The following is a 21,825-nucleotide window of genomic DNA, read 5'->3' as shown; positions in this document are numbered from 1 at the left end:
CAGCCAACACCTTCTAGATCCTTCTAACCGCCTTGCCTCCTGGGCATCTGACGTGGATTGCTGTCACTGGGTCGGTGTTGTCTGCCACAACCGCACCGGTCATGTCCTCCAACTCCGTCTCAGAACCTATTATCCTGTGGGTGACGAGCTTACAACTTCTGGTGCCCAATGGGTAGCTCAATATGAAGCTTATTCTAAGTCCAGATTTGGTGGTAAGATAAATCCTTCTCTGCTTGATTTGAAGCATTTGATTTACTTGGACCTCAGTTACAATGATTTTGGTGGTATTCAAATTCCCAAATTCCTCGGTTCAATGGGGAGCTTAAGATATCTTAATCTCTCCCATGCGGGATTTGAGGGATTGATTCCTCATCAACTTGGGAATCTCTCTAATTTGCACTATCTCAATCTTGGGCATAATTATTATAATTTATATGTGAAGAGCCTTCAATGGCTCTCTGGGCTTCCTTTACTACAACACCTTGATTTGAGTTATGCAAACCTTAGCCAAGCCTCTGATTGGCTACAGGAGATAAACAAACTCCCTTCCTTGTCAGAGTTGCGATTGTCACAATGCTACCTTTCTGGTTTCATTCCACCAACGATACCCAGTAGTATTAACTTCTCATCTCTCACCACCCTTGATCTTTCATCCAACTATCTTCAAAACACTTCGATTCTGTTTTGGGTCTTTGGTCTTCATAATCTGGTTTCTCTTGATCTATCTTACAATTGGTTTCAAGGTCCAATCCCTGTTCATCTCCAGAACTTGACTTCACTTAGGCACCTCGATCTATCTAGTAACGCTTTCAACTCTTCAATCCCCAATTGGCTGTACAGTTTTAGTCATCTTGAGTTCCTCAACCTCTGGCAAAATATGATGCAGGGTAGAATCTCTAGTGCCATTGGAAACCTAACATCTGCCATTAGCATAGACTTGTCATCCAATGAACTCGAAGGAAAGGTACCAAGATCTTTTGGTAATCTCTGCAAATTAAGGGAAATTAGATTGTCATCCAACAAATGGGGTCAACAGATACCTGAAATCTTTGAAAGTCTATCAGGATGTGTTTCAAATGGACTAGAGATCTTAGAAATGGACAGTGCTCAACTGTCTGGGCAGTTGACTGATGAACTTGGGCAATTTAAAAATCTGGTCATCCTTTTTTTGGGGAATAATTCAATTTCAGGTCCTATTCCATGGTCTATAGGAAATCTTTCCTCTTTAAGATCCTTGTATCTTGAGAGTAATCAAATTAATGGTACTCTCCCTCCAAGCTTTGGACATCTCTCCAAATTAGAGTCTCTAGATATTTATTCAAATATGTTGGAGGGTGTAGTATCTGAAGTTCATTTTACCAATTTAACAAGATTAACTTTACTTTATGCATCTAAAAATCGATTGACTTTAAAAGTAAGTCTCGATTGGATCCCTCCTTTTCAACTCAAATATTTAGTTTTGGGATCATGGAATTTAGGGCCCAAATTTCCTTCATGGCTCTGTTCACAAAAGCAACTTTTGAGCTTGGACATATCCAACACAGGGATTATAGATGCAGTTCCTCCTTGGTTTTGGAACTTGTCTTCTCAGTTTACTTATCTAAATATCTCTCACAATCAAATCTATGGAGAGATTCCGCATATCCCTTTGATTTTGTCCGATGGTTCAATAATTGATGTGAGTTCAAATCACTTCGAAGGTCCATTGCCTTGTATATCCTCTAATTTGAGCTTCCTTGATCTTTCTAATAATTCACTATCTGGATCTATTTTTCATTTTTTGTGTTACAAGATGAAGGAGCCCAAAAAGATGGAATTTCTCAATCTTGGAAAAAATCTGTTATCAGGGAATATAAGTAATTGCTGGATGAAGTGGCAAAGGTTGGTTGCCTTAAATTTGGGAAACAACAATTTCTCTGGTTCTATCCCAGCATCCATTGGATCTCTTATTAATCTTAGGTCTTTGCACCTATCTAACAACAGTTTCTCTGGAAAATTTCCATCCTTGTTGAAAAATTGTAAATATTTGTTTACTATTGATGTTGGCAAAAATGAGTTTGTTGGGAGCATACCTTGGTGGATTGGACACAGACTTTCAAGCTTGATGATTCTTAGCCTTCGCTTCAATAATTTCCATGGTCAAATACCAGAAGAACTTTGTGCTCTGACTTCACTCCAAATCCTAGACCTTTCACATAATAAGCTATTTGGAAGCATACCTAAATGTCTCAACAATTTCATTACTATGGCCAGAAATAACAATTCAAATTCTCCCATATATGTCTTTGGTTGGTCAACATTGTCTAGTTCTTTGCCTTTTGAAAGTGAATTGCTTGTGATTAAGGGAGAATCTCTTGAGTATTCCACCACACTTCAACTTGTAAATATTATAGACCTTTCCAACAACAATTTGTCAGGAGAGATTCCTAAAGAAGTGGCTAGTCTCCAAGGACTACAATCATTGAATTTGTCATCTAATATCTTGACTGGAATGATTCCGGAGAATATAGGTGATATGGGATCATTGGAATCTATTGATTTCTCAATAAACCAACTTTGCGGTCAAATTCCTCAAAGTATGTCAAGTTTGACATTTTTGAGCCACTTGAACTTGTCAAACAACAATTTAATTGGGAGAATCCCTTCAAGCACTCAGCTACAGAGCCTCAGCGCATCCAGTTTTTTTGGGAACAAGCTTTGTGGACCTCCACTTACTGATAGTTGTACTATAAATTATGTAAAACCAAACATTCAAAACAAAAGGAGCAAGGATTTTGGTGGGCTTAAGGTGGATTGGTTTTTTGTAAGTATGGCACTTGGATTTGTGGTTGGGTTTTGGCTTGTATTGGGTCCTTTACTATGGAACAAGCAATGGAGAATTTTGTACTTTCAATTCCTAGATCACCTAGGGTACAAGCTCAGTGGTGTAGTAGCACAAACTTGGCAGCATTGTAATTATATGTTATAAAACTTTTAATACTTATATTATCATCTATATTTACTCCATTAACATGTATGAATAGGATGTTTCTTATGAAAGTACACCGCAGTCCAATTTTAGTTTCATTGTTACTATAGATGAATGGTGTAAAATCACATTTCAGTTCATACAAGGAATTAATTTGTTAGAAGTAATATTCAATACCTTGCAATGATGCCCACTTTCTCTGTAGAATATCTCAGTGATCACTTTGTAAAGTCTCAATGAAAGAAAACAAATTTGTGCATATTTGGGCAAAATAAGCAGGCTCTTTCTAAAAAATTCGAAGGCTATTTTGGTAGATTCCTTGCAACCACTATAATGAAGCTTAAGCAATTAAGCTATAAAAGAGCTAGTCTCCCAAGTCTACTTCTTCCCCGTGGAAGAATTGAAGGGGCTGTGGGTCAGGCTCCATGGCACCATTGGCATGGTTTTCATGTCCCGCCAGCCAGATCAGGTATAGCAACCCATAATCTATCTCAATTCTAAAAATTGACTTGATAAAATGTACATGTTCTTGGTTGTTAATTTTGAATTTTGTGTCTCTACATAGGTGGGTATGTACAGATACATGGCTTATTTGGTATGTGTCTTTTTGGGCTTCGCGGTTTGATATAGGCATTGCAATTGTAGGTTTTTTTTCCGATGACATCCATGTCTATTGTTTTCTCTCTAGACATTGATACTCTTGGTTTAGTTGAAAGGTATGGAAATTGAGTTGTCTATGTCTTTAATTATGCAGCATTTTAAAAAAAATAGCAACGTGTTGGTGACAAATTGTGTTGCAAGTAACAGGCTTGAATAGGAGCTTGTGTTTGATTGTGACAAATCTTTTTTCATGAATCCCAACTCTTTACAGTGAGTTCATTTTAAATGTAAAGAGAGCTTTTAACATACTGAATTTATTGATTAAGAAAAGTTCATAATTTGTGATATTTTGATCCAACTCTTTATACTTTTCGCTTTGAGATTTGTATCCCTTTCATGAAGTCCCTTCATTGCACATGAGAAGAATCTGAATTGTAATCTCGTGTATGTCTGTCTGTATCACAATTTGTGATATTTCATTCACAGTCCTGGAACTATCTTTAATGCAGAGCTCCTTGATCAGGTTACTATAGAACTGAAAATGGATTTTGTTCTATTAGTACTTGCATATGATTTTGTATATCACATGCCACAATTGCATTCTAGGAACTGAAGGATTAAAATATCATTTCTTATAGTTGAGTTTCATTTAAGAGTAATGGCTTGCTAATTATGACATAATTAGTTAGTTTTCTCTATGATAGATTATTACCTGCTCATTTCAATAATATTTATTCAAGATGCTGATCACTCTTCTCATGTTGCAGATTTCTTTGCTCATCTAGGCCAAAATTCATCAGCACAAGGTATATCTCTATTGCTTATTGCTTCTAATTAAAACTGATTCTTTTCTACTCATAACTGATCAATAAGGTTATCTAACTGTATGCTTTTATAAAAGTTTTGTTTTTGACCTCTTTCTTTCACCTTCCTCACTCTCCCGCGAATCCTTTGTTTATAATGGAGATTACGCTGGCTGTATGGATTTAGCATATAGGAAAGCTATTGATGATCATGTAGATGTACTTGACTGTCCTGTTCAATTGGCAAAGGATGGACTCTGTTTTGATTTACTATTCATTTTTTGTAAGCATACCTGCATAATATAATTAGGTGGAATGGTAATTATATTGGTCAAATTTGGTCTAGGGGGCTCTGGCGTGCAGAAACATCTTCAACTCTTGCACAGTACATTGCAGAGACCAAGGACCTCTTGAAGCAGAGAGGAGGTGACATTGGCTGTTGAAGGCTTTGGTATGACATTTTTGAGGAGCCAGAGTAATTCTACAGTTGCAATATATATCACATCTTGAGGTACAAATTGTGGATTCGAGGAGATACAGTCTGGTTGCTATATAAAATTTTGATTGTTGTTTGAAACTAAGGGTGCAAGATTTGTTGGATAAGCATGTGTAGAATGGAACATAACCTGGATATGCAGTTCCTAATTAAAGATAACCTTATGATTTATGACTGATTAAATTGACTTGACTTATTTGGTAGAGTAAAATGATGAACTTATGTAATTGGTATTAGTTGCCTCTGTTCACTAGCAGTCAACAGTAAAAGAAAATGACAGAATTAAATCAGGTGACATCAATGGTTTCATCTTATGTGTCATATTCAATAACCTGAGGTTGTTGTGCTGCGTCTACAGATACTAACCAAAAATCTTCAGCTTGGAAATTGTTTTTGCTTTGGGTTCAAGAATAGGGTGCATCTTATCCTAATGCCTTGTTATCAAAACTTGAAAAACCACAAGCTATACATAAAAATTAACACCAAATAAGTTGTAAAAGAAAATAATGATAAAAGTGACTCCTTGTCGAGAATAACCTAATAATTATTTATGCCTTTTTTTTTTCCAATAAGAATAGGACTTGCTAATTTCATCATTTTCCATTTCTTATAATCATGCTAGCATAGAATTTATACCGTACCAACACAGAAGCAAGTCACTATAATCCATCTTTTTTAAAGTTTCACTGTCACAAAAGTTCACGAATTTCGACACTCATACCATCTGTTCCATTTTTAGTCAAGGTTTGCTGACAAAAGTAGACGATTAGTGAAAAGCTAGTTACTAATATATATTGGCATGGATCATAGGATGAACAAATATAGTAACAAAAAGCTAGTGAATCTCCCAAGAAAGGACCTGCTTATTAAGTTTTGGAGTTCTCAACGAATATTTATTTTGTTTGCAAACGAGTTGTGCGTAGCTGGAGTCTAAACTTTGTTTCTAGCAGTTATCAACTAGGCCTCTGAACTCAGTGTTTCATTGATTTCAACCACAAACACATGCTCAAACCTGTGCCCATTCGTTTGTGGGGAAGTTTGTCGACGAGTTGTAAGACAGTTGCTGATAGCAATAGAGATGGAAATTGATAAAAGACCTCCTTTGTGTGGAAGACAAACCACAGTAACAAATTCCTCAACACCTAACCTAATGCCATAAAGGTTTATTTAAAGAGTAACAATCTCCTAAGATAACTAGATGTAGTTACTAGATAACTATTCAAATATTCAAATAGAGATAAGATACCTGGGACTACTCAAATAAATATAAGATAAGATAACTAGTAGAAAAGATAAGAAGAAACAATAAGGACTCTCAAAGGTTGGGCAACAGTAGGACTCTCATGAGACATTTATCTGTTGCAGCCCATCAGTGGTAGAGTTAATTACTAATCTGTTGCAGCCCTTTGACCTAGTTGAGTTAATTACTAATATGTTGCAGCCCTTTGAGCTAGTTGCCAATATGTTTTGATGCGTAATTGGGCATTTTCAATGGTTGTTAATGTATTTCCACATGACTTCGTGGCAAAAACATTACCTGCTTTGTATAAATATCAGTATATATCAGAATGTGAATGTTTGAATGAACAGCGATTCAACTCATTGAGCTCCATTTGTTTTTTTCTAAGTTCTATAATATTTTTTATGCATTTCTGCGTTGTCTGCTGCATCACAAGTCAATAAACTTTAATTAATAACAAAAAACAGCTAGTGAATCCCTCCAATAAGAGTGGACCTGCTTGTTGAGTGTTAAACTTCTCTACCAAAATCTACTTTGTTCTACAAATTGTTATCACAATTCCAATTGTTCATTTTTTTGAATGATTTTTTTTTCCAGCAGGATATTGGTTGTATTAGGGAAGGCAGTGTACAATTAGTCCCAAGTTTCTCCAAATATAAAATTCATGCAGCTGGATCATATTTCTACATACACCATCATTGGTACTTTGTTTGATATTTTCTTTGTAGTCGACCAATTGAAATTGTTGATTATGCTATTAATATATCCAATTGCAACTTTAAAATGATAGGCATTAGAAGTTTCATCAATTGTACATATTGGAGGGTTGAATCTTACCAAAAATGAATAAAATTAGCGTCAACTGTTTTGACCACTTTTTGAATAATCAAATCTAAAATTACTAAAAAGCATAACAACTTTAGTGACCTTAAATCAAATTCTGTTTCATATTCTTAAGTCATTTTTAGTGATCTCACTTTTAATTCAATAATCGCTTAACCTCTTTAAACCTAAAGCGCATAACTTGTAAACAAATCATATTCAATTATATTGTATCCAAAACCCAGATGTGCCTAGCCAAAATTAATTTGATTCATGCTCCTTAAAATGTATAGCCTCTTTTATGGCATATTCTTTTTGGTATGCACAACTTGTACATTATAATGCTACAAGAATTGACAAAGTCTGATGCTTAATTCTGCAACCAGTTTCTTCATCATTAACCTTTGCTACACACCAATAGCCGCTTTGCGAAATCTACAAAGACTGTTGTTTGTGAAGCTCATCATGATCTCTATGTTGACACTTTGAACAGAACACGTCTAGAATGCATTCAACCCTTTCACTTCACTTTTTTAGTATTTTTCCTTGTTTCTTTTGACTCTACTTCAAAATTCAAATAATACAATTCAAATTGAAAATTGAAAATGTTCAACCAATATCTAAAAAAAGGACTTCAATTATCTCTTATCACAATTATCACTGATCAATAGTACATTCTTGTGGATCAACAGGTTTCATAAAATTAAGCAAATATTCAGATTCAGATGACTGATCTCTCATAAACACAATTATTAATGTAGGAAGGAAAGCTTGCACGCCACTCTTCAAAAGCAGATTAAAATCCCTCCTGCTCTACATATTTTTTGAAATTTCTTTTTTTCAATTCTCAACCTTCTTTCTTCCTCGATTTTTTTTCCATAAAATTTAGGCTTTGATTGAAATTCTTTTGCTGTGCGCATAGTTTGTGTTTAATTCTAAGGAGTATATGGGCCTGCTAGTGTTTGTTCAAATGACAAATATTTTATATTTTCTTCAGAAATTAAAAAAAAAAATAAATATATATATATATATATATATATATATATATATATATATATGTTTATCTTATGGACGCACAATAATTTTAAGGTTTTTAAATTTTCTTGAGTTCAGAAATATATATTGAAGTTAAATTAAAATTTTCAGATTTTTAATTAGTGTAAACTTTGTTGTGGTTCAAATTTTAGTTAAGTTTATATGTCGTAATAATCAATGACAAAGATTTTTAGACTTATTGGTATATATTTTTTTTTTCTTTTCCAATGTTTTCTACAACTTATAATGAAGATTTGAAATTCAAGATTTGCAGTAGTCTCTGTGGTTTTAGTATCTCACTCCATAACAACACGAATGGTGATCTTTGTATTTTGGGTGGCTTGAATCTCATCTCAGAAATTTTTTATTATTTTAGCGTAAGTCCTAAAATACTAGGATGTGGTTTCATTCAAAAAATTAACTAAGTTGTAAGTTGTAAGATATAATTTGTGTCTAGCTTGTTTTGATTAGTATTGGATAAATAATAATAGGGATCTGTTGTGTTAAGATCCCCTTCCTAGCCTTTGGGTTTCAGTTAACGTAACTGGTAAAGTCTCTGATGGTTGAATAAAATATCTGGGGTTCAATCCCCGCCTGCACTAAAAACCGATTGGTGTCTTGGTTTGATGACAAAGAGTCGTCATCAAGAGCCAGGAGCGAACGCTATAGGTTGAAACTCTCTCTCAAAAAAAAAAAAAAAAAAATATATATATATATATATATATATATATATATATATATATATATATATATATATATATATATATATATATATATATCCCCTTCCTAGCCTACAAAGTGGTACTATATTCCTTTGAATTAGCACCAAAAGCTTTCTCATGATATCAAATACCTATGATTTTTGGGTTTGGAGAATAACAAGAAAAAGAAAAGGAAAAAGTTTTGAACTCTGAAAATTGCTGTGATGAGATGGAAATAACAATCCATTCTCCTTTTTTTCTCTCTACTGACCGCAAAGTAGTTATCACAAATTTTGTTAACAAATTAAATAGAGTGGACCTATTCGCTATTAATGGTTCAAAAAGTATTTGTGTTATAAATTTGTTAGTTTGATTTATTTTACGTTTTGGGATTTTTTTAAATATTTTTAATTTAATTTTATATTTGTACACTTAAAATTGATTAAATTTAAATATTAGGCCCAATTTTTTAAACTGTGATATCTAAATATATTTTAATAGATAAAGCTTAGATAAAGTTCGATTTGAATTTGAAATTAGAATCCAGTTTTACGTAAAGTGTCTAAATTTATGTGGGGACTACACCATAATTATCCACTTAAGTTTATGTCATGTATCCATTTAAGTTTTTTAACTTTTGTGCCGAGTGAGTTAATAAGTGCAATAAATTTGTCTTGAGATTTGAGAGTGGAATCCACAAATTCAACAATTAATCAATTAATGATAATCCACATTTTGAGCTTTAGAATCAGTACAATTTGGCCTGGTTTTTGTAATTCCAATAAGGAATACTAATTTTTAACCTCACGCATATATATATATATATATATATATATATATATATATATAAGTACATTAATTTTAAAATATGCAATTAAATGCATCTTATAATTCCTATTGAAAGCTCAGATTTGTGTGAAAAACACAAGAGTTGTTTACACACCAACTTAATAAATTACGGCTCGCTTGATTTTACTCTAACTTAAACTAAGTGCGGAATAGAGTAAATGCGAGCGAACAAGCAATAAAGCTACTCTAAGCCATATTCATTATAACACGGCAGTAAAATGACTCTCCAAGCCTAATCTACCCAGTGCACCTAAACTCTCTAAGCTCCTACTCCAACAAGACTTCTCGGAACCATGTATTGCCTAGCTTTCTAGATCCCGCAATGCGCCCGATTGCATCCGCCAAAGCTTGACTTCTTCCAATACTTCCCAGTAGCACCAAAACCTCACTTGACACTTAGAATGGGTGTGCTAAGTGTCTGGGCTATCAACCTCTCAAATATATGGATATGGAGAGGTAGGAGTTGAAAAAAACCACAATGATTGTGTAGATGATTATGGGTATGAAAATCTCTAATTCTCAAGGGTTTGTGGCTAAGGTTTTCTCTCTGAAAAGCACTCCTTTCAATGTGTGGGTAATGAGGGTATATATAGTATGGGTGAGGATGTAGTGGAGCAGATATGACAAAATAGCAAAACAAAATATTTCGCGGGTGTCTCGCGAGAAGGCCTTACCTGCGAGATACTCGCGAAAACCAGCTGTCTCCATCTGTCATGACTCTTCGCATTCTAGTCATGTGCTGAGCACATGCTTCACTTCGCCAGAAGGCTACTCGCTAGCTACCCGAGAAAACTTTTTTAGTCTTCAATGTTGCCTTAAGTCTTCATACTCTCTCTCTCACACACAACCCTTACAAATAAATCCCACATAAAATACAGGGTACATAAGATTAAACATAATTACCGAAAGCTCAGATTTGTGTTAAAAACACAAGAGTTGTTTAAACCCCAAATTAATAAATTACGGCTCGGCTGATTTTACTCTAACTTAAATTAAGTGCGGAATAGTGTAAATGCGAGCGAACAAAGAATACAACTACTCTAAGCCATATTCAACATATCACAATAGCAAAATGAAAGCTAAAAGAATAGGGAAGAGAAATACAAATACAAGATAACATGCCGATGTGTTATCGAAGAGGAAACCAAAGAACTCGGCAAAAAACCTCACCGCCGCCCTCCAAGTGATAAATCGATCCACTAGAAAAATCACGAAGTGTTACAAACGTTCATACAAAGTGATTACAATCATTTAGAAGTAACCTTGTTTTCACCATCTCCTTGGGGCCAAACTTAAAAAATATTTAAATAAAAGTTATTTAAAACCAATATATTTTTTCTTATGTATAATATTTTGGGAGTCCAAAGCATCTTTTCATGATTTTCAAGTGTTATCGGTATCAGAATGGCCAGATGGGCCAAATCACTGGAAAAGTTTAGACTCTAGAGATCTACATTTCCGTGGCAAGTTACATTTCAAACCCTCGTTAGAGGATGGTCTTAAATCCTGATTAAAAAAAATCAATTTGACCCTAATTTTTTTGAAAATGTATCAATTCATTTATCGACTACTTTTTCTTCAATGTCGTTTATTAAAAAAACATGTTTGCCAACCATGTTTTGTGTGCCTCCTAGCACCAAAATTTTGGTGTTTCATGATGTAAAACAACCGTCTTTGGGAGTGACCATAACAAGGGAAATTATTGCTTGATTTGTTTCACACTCTTGATGTACACTCCTAACACACAATATTCACTTTCACACAAGGTATCAACATTTTTCAAGAATGTTCAAATGAACACAGTGACACATGATGTGTATGGAAAGTGTATAGAGAGAGTGCGAGACAATCAAGGAGTGAATGTATCACCTTCCTAATATGTAAAGCTTCACATTTGGTGTTCCTTTAGATCCAAATTAGCAATGAATACCTAAGAAGTTGTTCATGTGGCAATAGAATTCATGCTACTTGTTAGAAGGGTTAGAGAAATTTCTTATTAGGAAGTCTAGGTAAAGACTATTTATATTTGATACAGAGGATAATAGTTCAATTAGACTGGTTGGTAGGATGTTCTTCTGCGAAGTGGAAAAGGGCGAGTATTGGGGGCTCTAGATCTTATGCTCACTTGGAAAGTGAAAATAGTCCTTGTTAGGTTCTAAGACCTTAGGGACTAATGTATTAGAACTTCAATGTGTAGTGTGTTGGCAAACCATGATCAAAACATTTAGTCTAGGTTTAGACTTGCTCAAAATTTGGTTTAATGTAAGTTTGGAATCGAGTAGTTGTAGGAAATTACTGTTCTATTTCTGCACGGCTCGATCGATCGAAGAATAGACTTGATCGATCGAGAATTGTGCATTTGGAATTTTTTGCAGAATTTTAAGTTGGCCCAAACACAGTTCAAGCCCATTAAGGATTAGGGTTTCAGATCTACTTCTCCCACTATATAAAGGAAACCCTAAGCACGTTTTTAAAATACTTCTAAGAGAGAGAAGAGTGTGCGTCTTTTTGTATCTAGGGTTTGTACCCAAAAACTCTCTAGAGTCTTGGTTGCTCATATTGCTGTTTGTATGAATCTTTTATGAGATTTGAGAGGTGCTTGCCTTCACACAAGCTTTGGATTATTAAGAAGGAGATTTATTCGAGAGCTTGATGATCGTTCAGTTGCTGCCATAAGAGCTTAAAGATACACAAGTGGGGGTGCTTGTACTGGCTAGAGAATCCAAGAAAGAAGGAGTCCATGGTCTCAGAGCTTGCACGTGGTCGTGTCAGTAAATTCTATTGGTAGGTAGCAATAGGATGTTAGTATTCTAAGTCGCTATTGTACAACTTCGATTCTCTCATAGTGGATTCAGGTTTACCTTGAGGATAGCTAGGTTGAATCCTCCTCAAGCTTTTTACCTGTTTGGTTTTCCTGGGTCATCATATCTTTGTATTTTTTATATTCCGCACTTTGCATTGATATGATTATATGATTGTGTTGACCTAGATCTGGAATTTGGACTAAGTAATAACTTGGCTTGTTAACTAAGTTAATCCAATTGTGGTTTAAGGGGTCTAAATAAACTCTACAGTCCTTACAAATAAAAGGTTGTGGAGAAGAGTAACAGTGATGAGTAGAACTACATGGTTAATAAGAATGGTTGAGGTAGCTTCTTATGCAAAGGTGGGTTGAATGAAAAGGTGCATGTCCCAAGATGTACTTAAATAAATTAATATAAATTTGCTTTTCTTTTCATGCGTATAATGTTCACCCCTGGTGATGCAAAACACAGAACGTAGGCTAGTATATGCTGAGTTTATTTGAAATTTATTACATTTTGGGTGTTTAGTGTCATTGATGAAACTAATAAAATTTTGGTGTTAATGCAGTCAAAGAAATCAAAACGTAGGCTAAGACAACCTGGTATTGTCCCTGCAACTTATGCCAAAGTAATGAAGAAGCTCAATTTTTGTGGTTAAACCATTAGGATTCCAAAGTAGGTGCTGCCAATTTCTGGAATTAAAGAGGGAAAAATTCACCTCCAGCCTTTTGTTTTTTCATGCTTTCCTCCTATTGCTTGCATTTCAGTCCCTCAATCAAGCAGGTTGTAGAGCGGGATTTTTGTAGCTGGTTGTTTACAACAGTTGGTAAATTCAATTTAGGGCTATGGCTTAGCCAAATGATTCTTAAAAAGACTAATATTACTATGGAAACTAATACCAACTCTTTGTGGGCTTACTATGTTTTTATAATCGTTACACATTTCATAACCCAATCAATAAAGAGTTTTTAGAGGTGAATAATAATAAAATAAAAAAACTGAAAGTGTTATATGTTTGATACTTGAATTCAATTAATTTAATTGATGATTAGTATTTTTATTTTATTTTATTATTATTAAGCTCTTTATCTTTTTTGAAATGGATGAGTACTAAATACTATATTATATTAAAAAATAAGTATGTGTTCAATATATAAAGACTAGAGCAGCGCTTTGGGCATTCCTATATTTAGTTTAATTTAAACCTTTTTTTTAGGACTTTGAGGGAAGGAGAAAAGCTCTTCAATAAAATTTTCAATCAATGACATATTTAACTTAAAACCTTTAAGGCGGCTTTTATACTTGTATGAAACTTGCCTAGGATATTAGATCTTATTTAGTGAAATAGATTCTTTTTATGTACACAATTGATATTTATTCATACAATTGTTAAAAATAAAATATAATCAGTATTTAGTTTCACTATTGAATTCCCAAAAAGAGTGAGTTTAGATACTAGGTGGTAGGTACAAAAATAATCTATTAGGCATTGAAATCCTAGTGGGATTGAGATCATGTTCAATATCTAAGTATTGCACCCGATGCAATTGCTTTCAATGGTTGAGATTGAGAGTTGTGAGATTGAGAGTTAAAAGAAACAACTTTCAATCTCAACCGTTGAATAAAATAAGTGTGAAAAAGTTAGAAAGTGAGAATGATAAAAGCTTTTTATGAGAGAGGCATTGGATAATTGCACCCGATGGTATTGCACCAAATCCAAATCCTCCCTAATGTATTTTTCAAACAAAATTTGGTCACTTTCAAATTCTATTAAACAGTTTATTCAAGAATTAAATTTCAGTTTAAATTTAAAAGCCGATAAAATATGGTATCAATAGCACTGATATTTTGGCAACAACAAATAGAGATCAAAGGAGCAAAGCTATTGATTTTTCCCAGTGTCCTTTTGTTTCTAATGCTATGTTTAGGATGTAATATGATTGGGTTCAGTCAAAGAGTGTCAGTACAATAAATCTAAATGTCTATATCTTAAATAATACCTTCCATTTATTATTAAAAAACATTAACATTAACAACAACAACAAAGGGCAAACCTCGAAAACAAGAAAATATAAAAAATAACTTTAAAAAAGGAATGCCAAATTGAGAGAGAGTCTAAAGACTAGTGAAGTAACGGATCCTAAGCTTAAGGAGAGTAGCAAGGTACATTAGTCTCTTGATAAAAGCACTTCACTTACCAAATTTTTTAAGTTAATGGATGAGGAACCAAGTGGACTTGTGGCCTCTTCGGCCAATTTTTTCCACTCCATGGCCTTTTTCTTCATTTTCTTTCCCTTATCTCCTTCCAACAAGTCTCTTACAATCTTCTCTACTTCCTCTCTTTTGACATCAAAGTCAATTTCCATGCCGATTGCCCATTCATTGCAAGTGTACTTGCAGTTTGTTTGCTGATCTGAAAAGAATGGTAAGCAAAGCATTGGCACTCCTGCACAAACACTTTCAATGGTTGAATTCCAGCCACAATGTGTCAAGAACCCTCCAATTGAGGAGTGGTTTAACACTTCCTCTTGAGGGCACCAACTAGTTATTAGACCTCTTTCTTTAATTTCCTCCTGAAACTCAGGTGACAAAATCGTTGATCCACCTTCAACTAAGTCAGGTCTAATTATCCACAAAAATGGGTGCTTACTATTTGCAAGTCCCCAACCAATCTCAACCAATTGCGATGGTGTCATGACAGCTAGGCTACCAAAACTCACATAAATCACTGAGTTAGGTGCCTTTGAATTAAGCCAATTGAGGCACTCAGTTTCTTCCTTCCATAAACCATACCCAATTGATTCCAAATGATCATTGGATAAGTGATTGAGCTGTGGTTCTAGAGGGCCAATAGCATATACATGACGAAACATGGTAGAGAGAGCATGCAAAACTTCTTGCTCTAACTCATCGAATGTGTGAACAATAATTCCTGAAGCACTTGGAGCTCTCTCTGCTGCATCAATCACCATTCTAAAAATAATATCATTTGGATCAATGGTTCGTACAAAGCTTGGGAGATCCCTCAGACGTATGTCTCTCATACCAGGAATCCAATTTATAATTGTGTCAAGATACCCATTTGTCAAATAGCTCTCATCTGCAAAGACAAAAAGTTTTCAGCATACAATGATCAATTACAATAAAATAATGCAAGATTTCAATTGAATTTTGCACTTTTGTTTATACCTTTAAGAGGTATGATGCCCTTGTCCTTGAGAGAAGGAAGCTGCAGACAGCCCATTAAACTGCAAGCAGAGTTAGGGAAGAACATCACAACAGGGATTTTGAATTCTTGAGCAGCAGTAATTGTAAATGACATGAAACCATCTGAAACAATACAAGTAACTGGGGGATTATCTGAAGTTGGACTGTTGAGTTTTACAAGGAGGTCAGAAAATGGAGCTAAGAAGTTGGTCATAATGGATTCAGAAAGAGAAGGCATGTCTTGGGTAGCGTTGATATCTGATGGAGGAAGGCTATCGGGGATGGTTTCAAATCGAAAGTCAAACAAGCCATCTAAGGAGTTGGGACCTCTGGATTTCAAAAAACGTTGGTGGATGAACTCAGTATTCACAAAGGTTATGTGAAACCCTTCATGGTGGAGAAGCTTTGAAAGCTTTAGCATTGCCTTCATGTGACTTTGAGCTGGGCATGGAATACAAACTGCATGAGGCTTATCGGCTACTTGTGTCTTAGAATCCATTTCCTTCGTTCTGTAGGGTGTGAGTGAGCGCAAAATGCATATGCCTGTTCATTATATTTATATCTTATAATATACATTCACTTCCTTGGAGGCCAAACTTAACTCTTCTGCCTTATCCTTGGACGCCAAACTTGACTCTTTGACTCTTCTCTTCCTTGGACGCCAAACACCAGCGGCTGCTCTTTGACTCTTCTCTTGGACGAGAACTACTAATATAGTTAAAGTTGTTTTGACGGTGAACTGCCCGTACGGTTTAACTTGGTAACGGTGAACTGTTTATTAAAGAGGTTTTTTAATCACAAAAACCAGCCTATACAAAAAATAATCAGTAAACTGTACTCAGTAAATTGTACAAACCGAGGTCGAACCGCCCGGATTTAAGAACCGTGGACGGTTCTAACAGTTCAGATCAGATTTAAAATATAAAAAAAAACTGTACTTGGCTTAGAGTTACAGCACCTTGTGGCCATTGTTGAAACTTCAACTACTTCTTCTTTGTCTCCCTCTCTGTCGTTACTTTCTTCGTCTCTCTCTGGTTTGCTCAATGTCTACTGTCAAATAGTATACATTTTCTTGAATTTTGATGTTGTACTATTAGATTCAAATGAGTGGTCACCAATGCTCCCAGCTGCATCCCACTCTTCTAGTTTTTGCTATTTATTAATTTTTTAAAAATTATGGGAAATGTGGAATTGCCAGGATCTCTCTTGAAGTTTTATTGGGGCTCACAACAAAGTTGGGTTGGCGGAGAAGCCAATGTCCGCCACTGTTGAAGACTTGAAGCTTCAATTTTTTTTTTTTTTTTCATGCGAAAAATACTTTACCATTTAGCGTATGTTTAGTATCAGTTTATTCTGCTAAATTTAAAATTTTTTGTTAAAAATATTAGCTAAAATAATATAGTGAAACTCATAAGTAGTACAAAAAAATACAGTGAAACTCGTGAATAGTAATAAAAATAAATTAAATAGTAAAATAAGCTGGCAAAATTAATCATGTCAAACGAACATTTATTGTCTCTATTAACCTCTTTATTGGGTCTCATAGAAATAGATTATGAGTTTATCAAATGATCTTAAGTATGGCTTAACATAATTTAGACATAAGCTTGCATAAAAAAATATATATTGAGCTCTAACTAAATATATATATATATATATATATATATATATATATATATATATATATATATATATATATATATATATATATTTTGAAGCAACACATCAATATTAATTTATATCGAAATATTTCATATCTCTCAATAAAAAAACTCAAAAGCAATTTATGTTTGCTTAGGAATTATTATTTCTTATTTGTCTTATGAAAGTTATGATATGAAAAATATATTCGAAAGATAGATCTCTATATTTATTTGGACTATTTTAGTCAATTTTTATATTTTTACTAATTTAATATTTGTGTGTGTGTATATATATATATTAAATAATTATTAAATTAGTTATGATATCATAATGATTTAACTTCGATTCGACCTCGGACTGACTTCAAAAACCTTGAACATCTCTTTTACAGTTCTTTGAATGGTCCATGTCTGAAAACCATATTTATGAATGTAAAGTGGCCGACACTTTTTTGACATGCAGTGTAAACTCTAAAACTCAATCAAGATTGCCACCTCCTCTTGCCAATCAAGTTAATTTGTCATCCCTTTATGCCAATTAAATAGTTTGGCACTATCAAGAATGCTTCAAATAACATATATAAATGTGTGTGTTCAATTATGATATGGAGAGATAGAGATATCCAAAAATCTATAGTGTGATGTAGATGACCACTTGAATAGAGAAGTTTTATCTTTATTATATTATCTCTAGATTTCTTTATTTTGTCTTGATATTTCTTTTACTAGTATATGAATGTTTTGTATCTTGATATTCTGTTTATTTTGTAAGAAAAAATTACTTTTTTTTATTTTACACACTCATTTTTACAAAACACCTACATCAATTTGTCTATTCTACCATCGATTTTATTTAAATAATCATTTTTCTCACTATTTTTATTATTTCCCACCTGACCCACCACCTTTCCAAATTCTCCAAAATATCTCTATCTTTTTATTTTCCATCGTCTTCTTGTTTTTTGTTTCTTGTTTTTTTTTTCTTTTCCTTCTCCTTCTTACATCTTCTTCTTCTCATTCTCATTCTTCTTCTTTTTCTTTTTCTATTTGAGTTTGATTATGGCGTGTGATTTTGGGTCTGTAATTTTGGTGGTGATTTTGGGTAGATTTTTCCACTACATGGATGGTGATTTTGGGGCTCTTCATTGACTGTTGTTGCTACTACTTCTTCTTCTTCAACGCCTTATTCTTCTACTATTTTTGCATTTTCTTCTTATTTTGAAATTTGGGTTTGATTATTTATATGTGTGTGTGTGTGTGTGTGTGTGTGTGTATATATATATATATATTATTTTTTTTTTGAGGAGAGGGCTTGATGAATTTGGGATCTAGATTGATTTATGTTTGAAGAATTTGATGATTTGTTGTTGGATTTAAGAGAAGATAAGATGAAAAAAAGGGTAGAGGAAGAGAGAGATCTGTAAAGAATGAAGCTTCTAGAATTAAAGAAAGAGAGGTTTTGGAGAGAAAAGGAAAATTCTCATTGATCAATTTCAGAAAATTGTAAAAAGTATATAATTAATTAAGCCCCTGTTTCTATATATACACCAACAGAGGAGGGAAAGCACAAAACGGAAATAATTGATTTCCTAATCTAACGGAAGTATAAAAGGATCGTTGGATGCATGACAGCTGGCCTATATTACAACTAACTCTATCCTGCTCTATTCACATGACTGGCACGTGCCTTCATTAATCAAAACTGTGATGTTTCCCTTCTTCTCTTTACTCTGCTCTTTTAATCTTGTTCTTGTCATTTTTCTTTTACTTTGTTGTTTTGTCTGCCGTTTCCCTTCAATTTTGTTTCAACTATCTAAGTCTTAATACTCCCCCTCAAGTCCTAAACTCCAAGTTCTGAGACTTGACCTGAAACTTGATCTAAAATTGTTGCCTGTAAATCCCGTGGAGTGAATATGTCATTTAAACCCAATTTTCCAGAGAGTTTTGCAAAAGCGTGAAAACCCAAAGCTTTGGTGAATATGTCTGCTACTTGAAAACTAGTATTCACATGAAATGTTTTAATCATACCCTCCATGATTTTATCTCTGACCAAATGACAATCTACCTCTATATGCTTTGTTCTTTCATGAAAGACCGGATTTGCAGCTATATGCAAGGCTGCTTGATTGTCACAAAACAACATAGCTGGCCTTGCATGATTAACCTTTAAATCCTTAAGAATTTGCAGCACCCAAGTTATCTCACAAGCCACACTTGCCATGGCTCTTTATTCAGCCTCAGCTGAGGACCTTGAAACAATCCCCTACTTTTTAGATCTCCAAGAAATCAATGAATCTCCCAAGAAAACAGCATAGCCAGTCAGAGACCTTCTAGTGTCAAGACATCCAGCCCAATCCACATCACAAAAAGACTTGATATGCAAATCAGAATTGCTTGGAAAGAAGATACCTCTTCTTGGTGAGCCATCTATATATTGAAGCGCCCTGTTCGCAGCAAGCAAGTGTGGCTCTCTTGCTGTGACACAAACTGACTCAGCCTATGCACAACATAGGTGATGTCTAGTCTAGTCAAGGTGAGGTACAATAGTCTTCCAATGAGCCTCCTAAATTGGGCAGGGTTTGCAATTGGCTTGCCTTCATATTTGGACAACCTCAGATTCCGCTCCATGGGAAATTTGACTGGTTTGGAACCTAGAAACCCTGTATCCTTCAAGATTTCCAAAGCATACTTTCATTGGTTTGAACTTATACCTACATCTAGCCACTTCAAGACCTAAGAAATACCTTAAAGACCCCAGATCTTTTAAACCAAATCTATCATCAAGAACTTTATTCAAACTTTGCACACAAGTTGGATTATTGCCAGTCAACAATATGTCATCTACATACACCAAAAGGACTGTAAAAGAAGCTCCTTGAGTGTGTGTAAACAATGTGTAATCAGACTTAGACTGAATGAACCCCATTTGCAAAATAGTTGATGAAAACTTTTCAAACCATTTTCTAGAAGCCTGTTTCAGTCCATTAAGACTCTTATTCAGTTTACATACCAAATGCTCCCCCTTGCTATGAAAACCAGGTGACAAAGACATATAAACATCCTCAACCAAATCCCCATGTAGGAAAGCATTGTTAACATCCATTTGGTGGAGGAACCACCCATTCACAGCAACCAAAGATAATACAATTCTGACTGAAACAAATTTTGCAATAGGAGAGAAGGTTTCTGAATAATCCAAACCAAGCTTTTGGGTAAAACCCTTAGCAACCAAGTGAGCCTTGTACCTTTCAATGGTGCCATCTAAGTGATATTTGACCCTATAAACCCATTTACAACCAATGGGAGACTTGCCAGCTGGTAAAGGAGTTAAGGTCCAAGTATCATTAAGTTCCAAAGCCTTAATTTCCTTGTCCATGGCAGCCCTCCATTCAAGATACTTAACCGCTTGAAAGAATGAAACAGGTTCTGATGGAACAGAACTAACAACCAGGACAAAGGAAGAGAACTTAGGTCCAAGATGGGAGTAGCTAAACACATTTGAAATGTCATAAGGCAAACCAAAAACAGGTTTGGTACTAACTGCTTTACAAGAGTAATCTGACAAGTAGGCAGGTGGATGGTGAGGCCTTGTTGACGTTCTTAAAATGGGTAAAGGAGAAGAAATAGATGTAGAATCAACAATGGGAGATAAAGTGGAAGAAGGGGAGGAAGAATCTAGAACAGGTTCTAGGGAAGAATCTAGGACAGGTTCTAAGGTTGCATTAGGCAAAACTGGCTCAGCAGATACACCAAAAGGTGGAAGAAGGAATGAGTTAGAACAAGAAGGAACTAAACTAATGTCAGACGGATGAGAACCAGAGGAAGAAGTAAAAGTAGGAGAATTAGAAACATAAGAGGCACCAGAAAGATGAGAAGCATCAGACACACAATGAAGAAACACAAAAGAATCAAAATAAGAATGGGAAGGATGGTCTGAAGCAGCAAAAGGAAAAATATGTTCATAAAAAATGACATCCCTTGAAATGTAAACAGAATTGGATTCAAGATCAAGAACTTTATAACCCTTAATGCCATGAGGATAGCCTAAGAAAACACATTTTTCTGGCTCTGGGTGCAAACTTGTGCCTATGCTGTGATAAAGTGGAAATAAAGCATAAAGATCCAAAGCATTTTAGATGATTGTAAGATGGTGGAGACTTAAAAAGTAACTCAAAAAGGACTTTTGTTACCTAAAGACTTAGAAGGCAGTCTATTAATTAGGTAAATAGCAGTGAGAATACAATCACCCCACAAGCATAAAGGCAGGTTGGATTGAAATCTTAGGGCTCTTGCAACATTGAGGATATGTTGATGCTTTCTTTCAACAATAGCACTTTGTTGAGGAGTATCAACACATGTCAATTGATCAAGATACCTCTGGAATGAAAGAAATCCCTTAAGAAAAATTCAGTACCATTGTTACTCCAAATAGTCTTAACAGAAGCATGAAACTGAGTATGAACCATATTGACAAAATTAGGAATGAAAAACTGAGTATCAGATTTATTCTTGAGAAGATAAACCCAAGTACAACGAGAAAATTCATCAACAATGGTCAAAAAGTACCTAAATCCTTCAATAGTACAAGTAGAAAAATGACCCTATAGGTCACAATGAACAAGCTCAAAAGGATGAGCAGATACATGACTACTAGAAG

The 21,825-nt window shown here is 34.5% G+C and overlaps 2 protein-coding genes across 5 annotated transcripts; one reads left to right on the top strand and one right to left on the bottom strand.

Annotated features, from left to right (window-relative positions):
• The first annotated feature begins 222 nt into the window (after positions 1-222).
• On the top strand, positions 223-5,157 carry LOC142614199 (receptor-like protein EIX1). 4 transcript variants are annotated; one of them, XM_075786752.1, is made up of 5 exons: positions 223-2,951; positions 3,184-3,437; positions 3,534-3,684; positions 4,336-4,374; positions 4,718-5,157. In XM_075786752.1, the coding sequence occupies exons 1-2, from the start codon at positions 314-316 to the stop codon at positions 3,195-3,197; spliced, it is 2,652 nt and encodes an 883-aa protein (XP_075642867.1). In that variant the 5' UTR covers positions 223-313; the 3' UTR covers positions 3,198-3,437; positions 3,534-3,684; positions 4,336-4,374; positions 4,718-5,157. The 4 variants fall into 4 exon arrangements, with proteins under 4 accessions (XP_075642867.1, XP_075642868.1, XP_075642866.1 ...); XM_075786753.1 differs by having other exon boundaries at positions 3,174-3,437; XM_075786751.1 differs by having other exon boundaries at positions 223-3,437; positions 3,534-3,563.
• Positions 5,158-14,307: 9,150 nt separating this feature from the next.
• LOC142613420 (7-deoxyloganetin glucosyltransferase-like) lies at positions 14,308-16,064 on the bottom strand. Its single transcript, XM_075785781.1, has 2 exons — positions 15,508-16,064; positions 14,308-15,418 (listed from the first exon to the last, which is right to left on the bottom strand). Exons 1-2 carry the CDS (start codon positions 16,022-16,024, stop codon positions 14,487-14,489), a joined length of 1,449 nt encoding a protein of 482 aa, XP_075641896.1. The 5' UTR covers positions 16,025-16,064; the 3' UTR covers positions 14,308-14,486.
• Positions 16,065-21,825: the final 5,761 nt, after the last annotated feature.

Source organism: Castanea sativa, chromosome 10 (assembly GCF_040712315.1).
Source record: "Castanea sativa cultivar Marrone di Chiusa Pesio chromosome 10, ASM4071231v1".
NCBI classification, from domain to species: Eukaryota; Viridiplantae; Streptophyta; class Magnoliopsida; order Fagales; family Fagaceae; genus Castanea; species Castanea sativa.
Note: the sequence above shows the minus strand (reverse complement) of the source record. Positions and strands in the feature narration are given on the sequence as shown.

What these genes read in the sequence shown, in the direction of transcription:
- LOC142614199 (XM_075786751.1), top strand. Translation starts at nt 314, where the DNA reads ATGGGGAGCTTAAGATATCTTAATCTCTCCCATGCGGGATTTGAGGGA.
- LOC142613420 (XM_075785781.1), bottom strand. Translation starts at nt 16,024, where the DNA reads ATGGATTCTAAGACACAAGTAGCCGATAAGCCTCATGCAGTTTGTATT. An exon ending in GGGCATCATACCTCTTAAAG is followed by an intron (nt 15,419 to 15,507) that starts GTATAAACAAAA and finishes TTGTCTTTGCAG; the next exon opens with ATGAGAGCTATTTGACAAAT.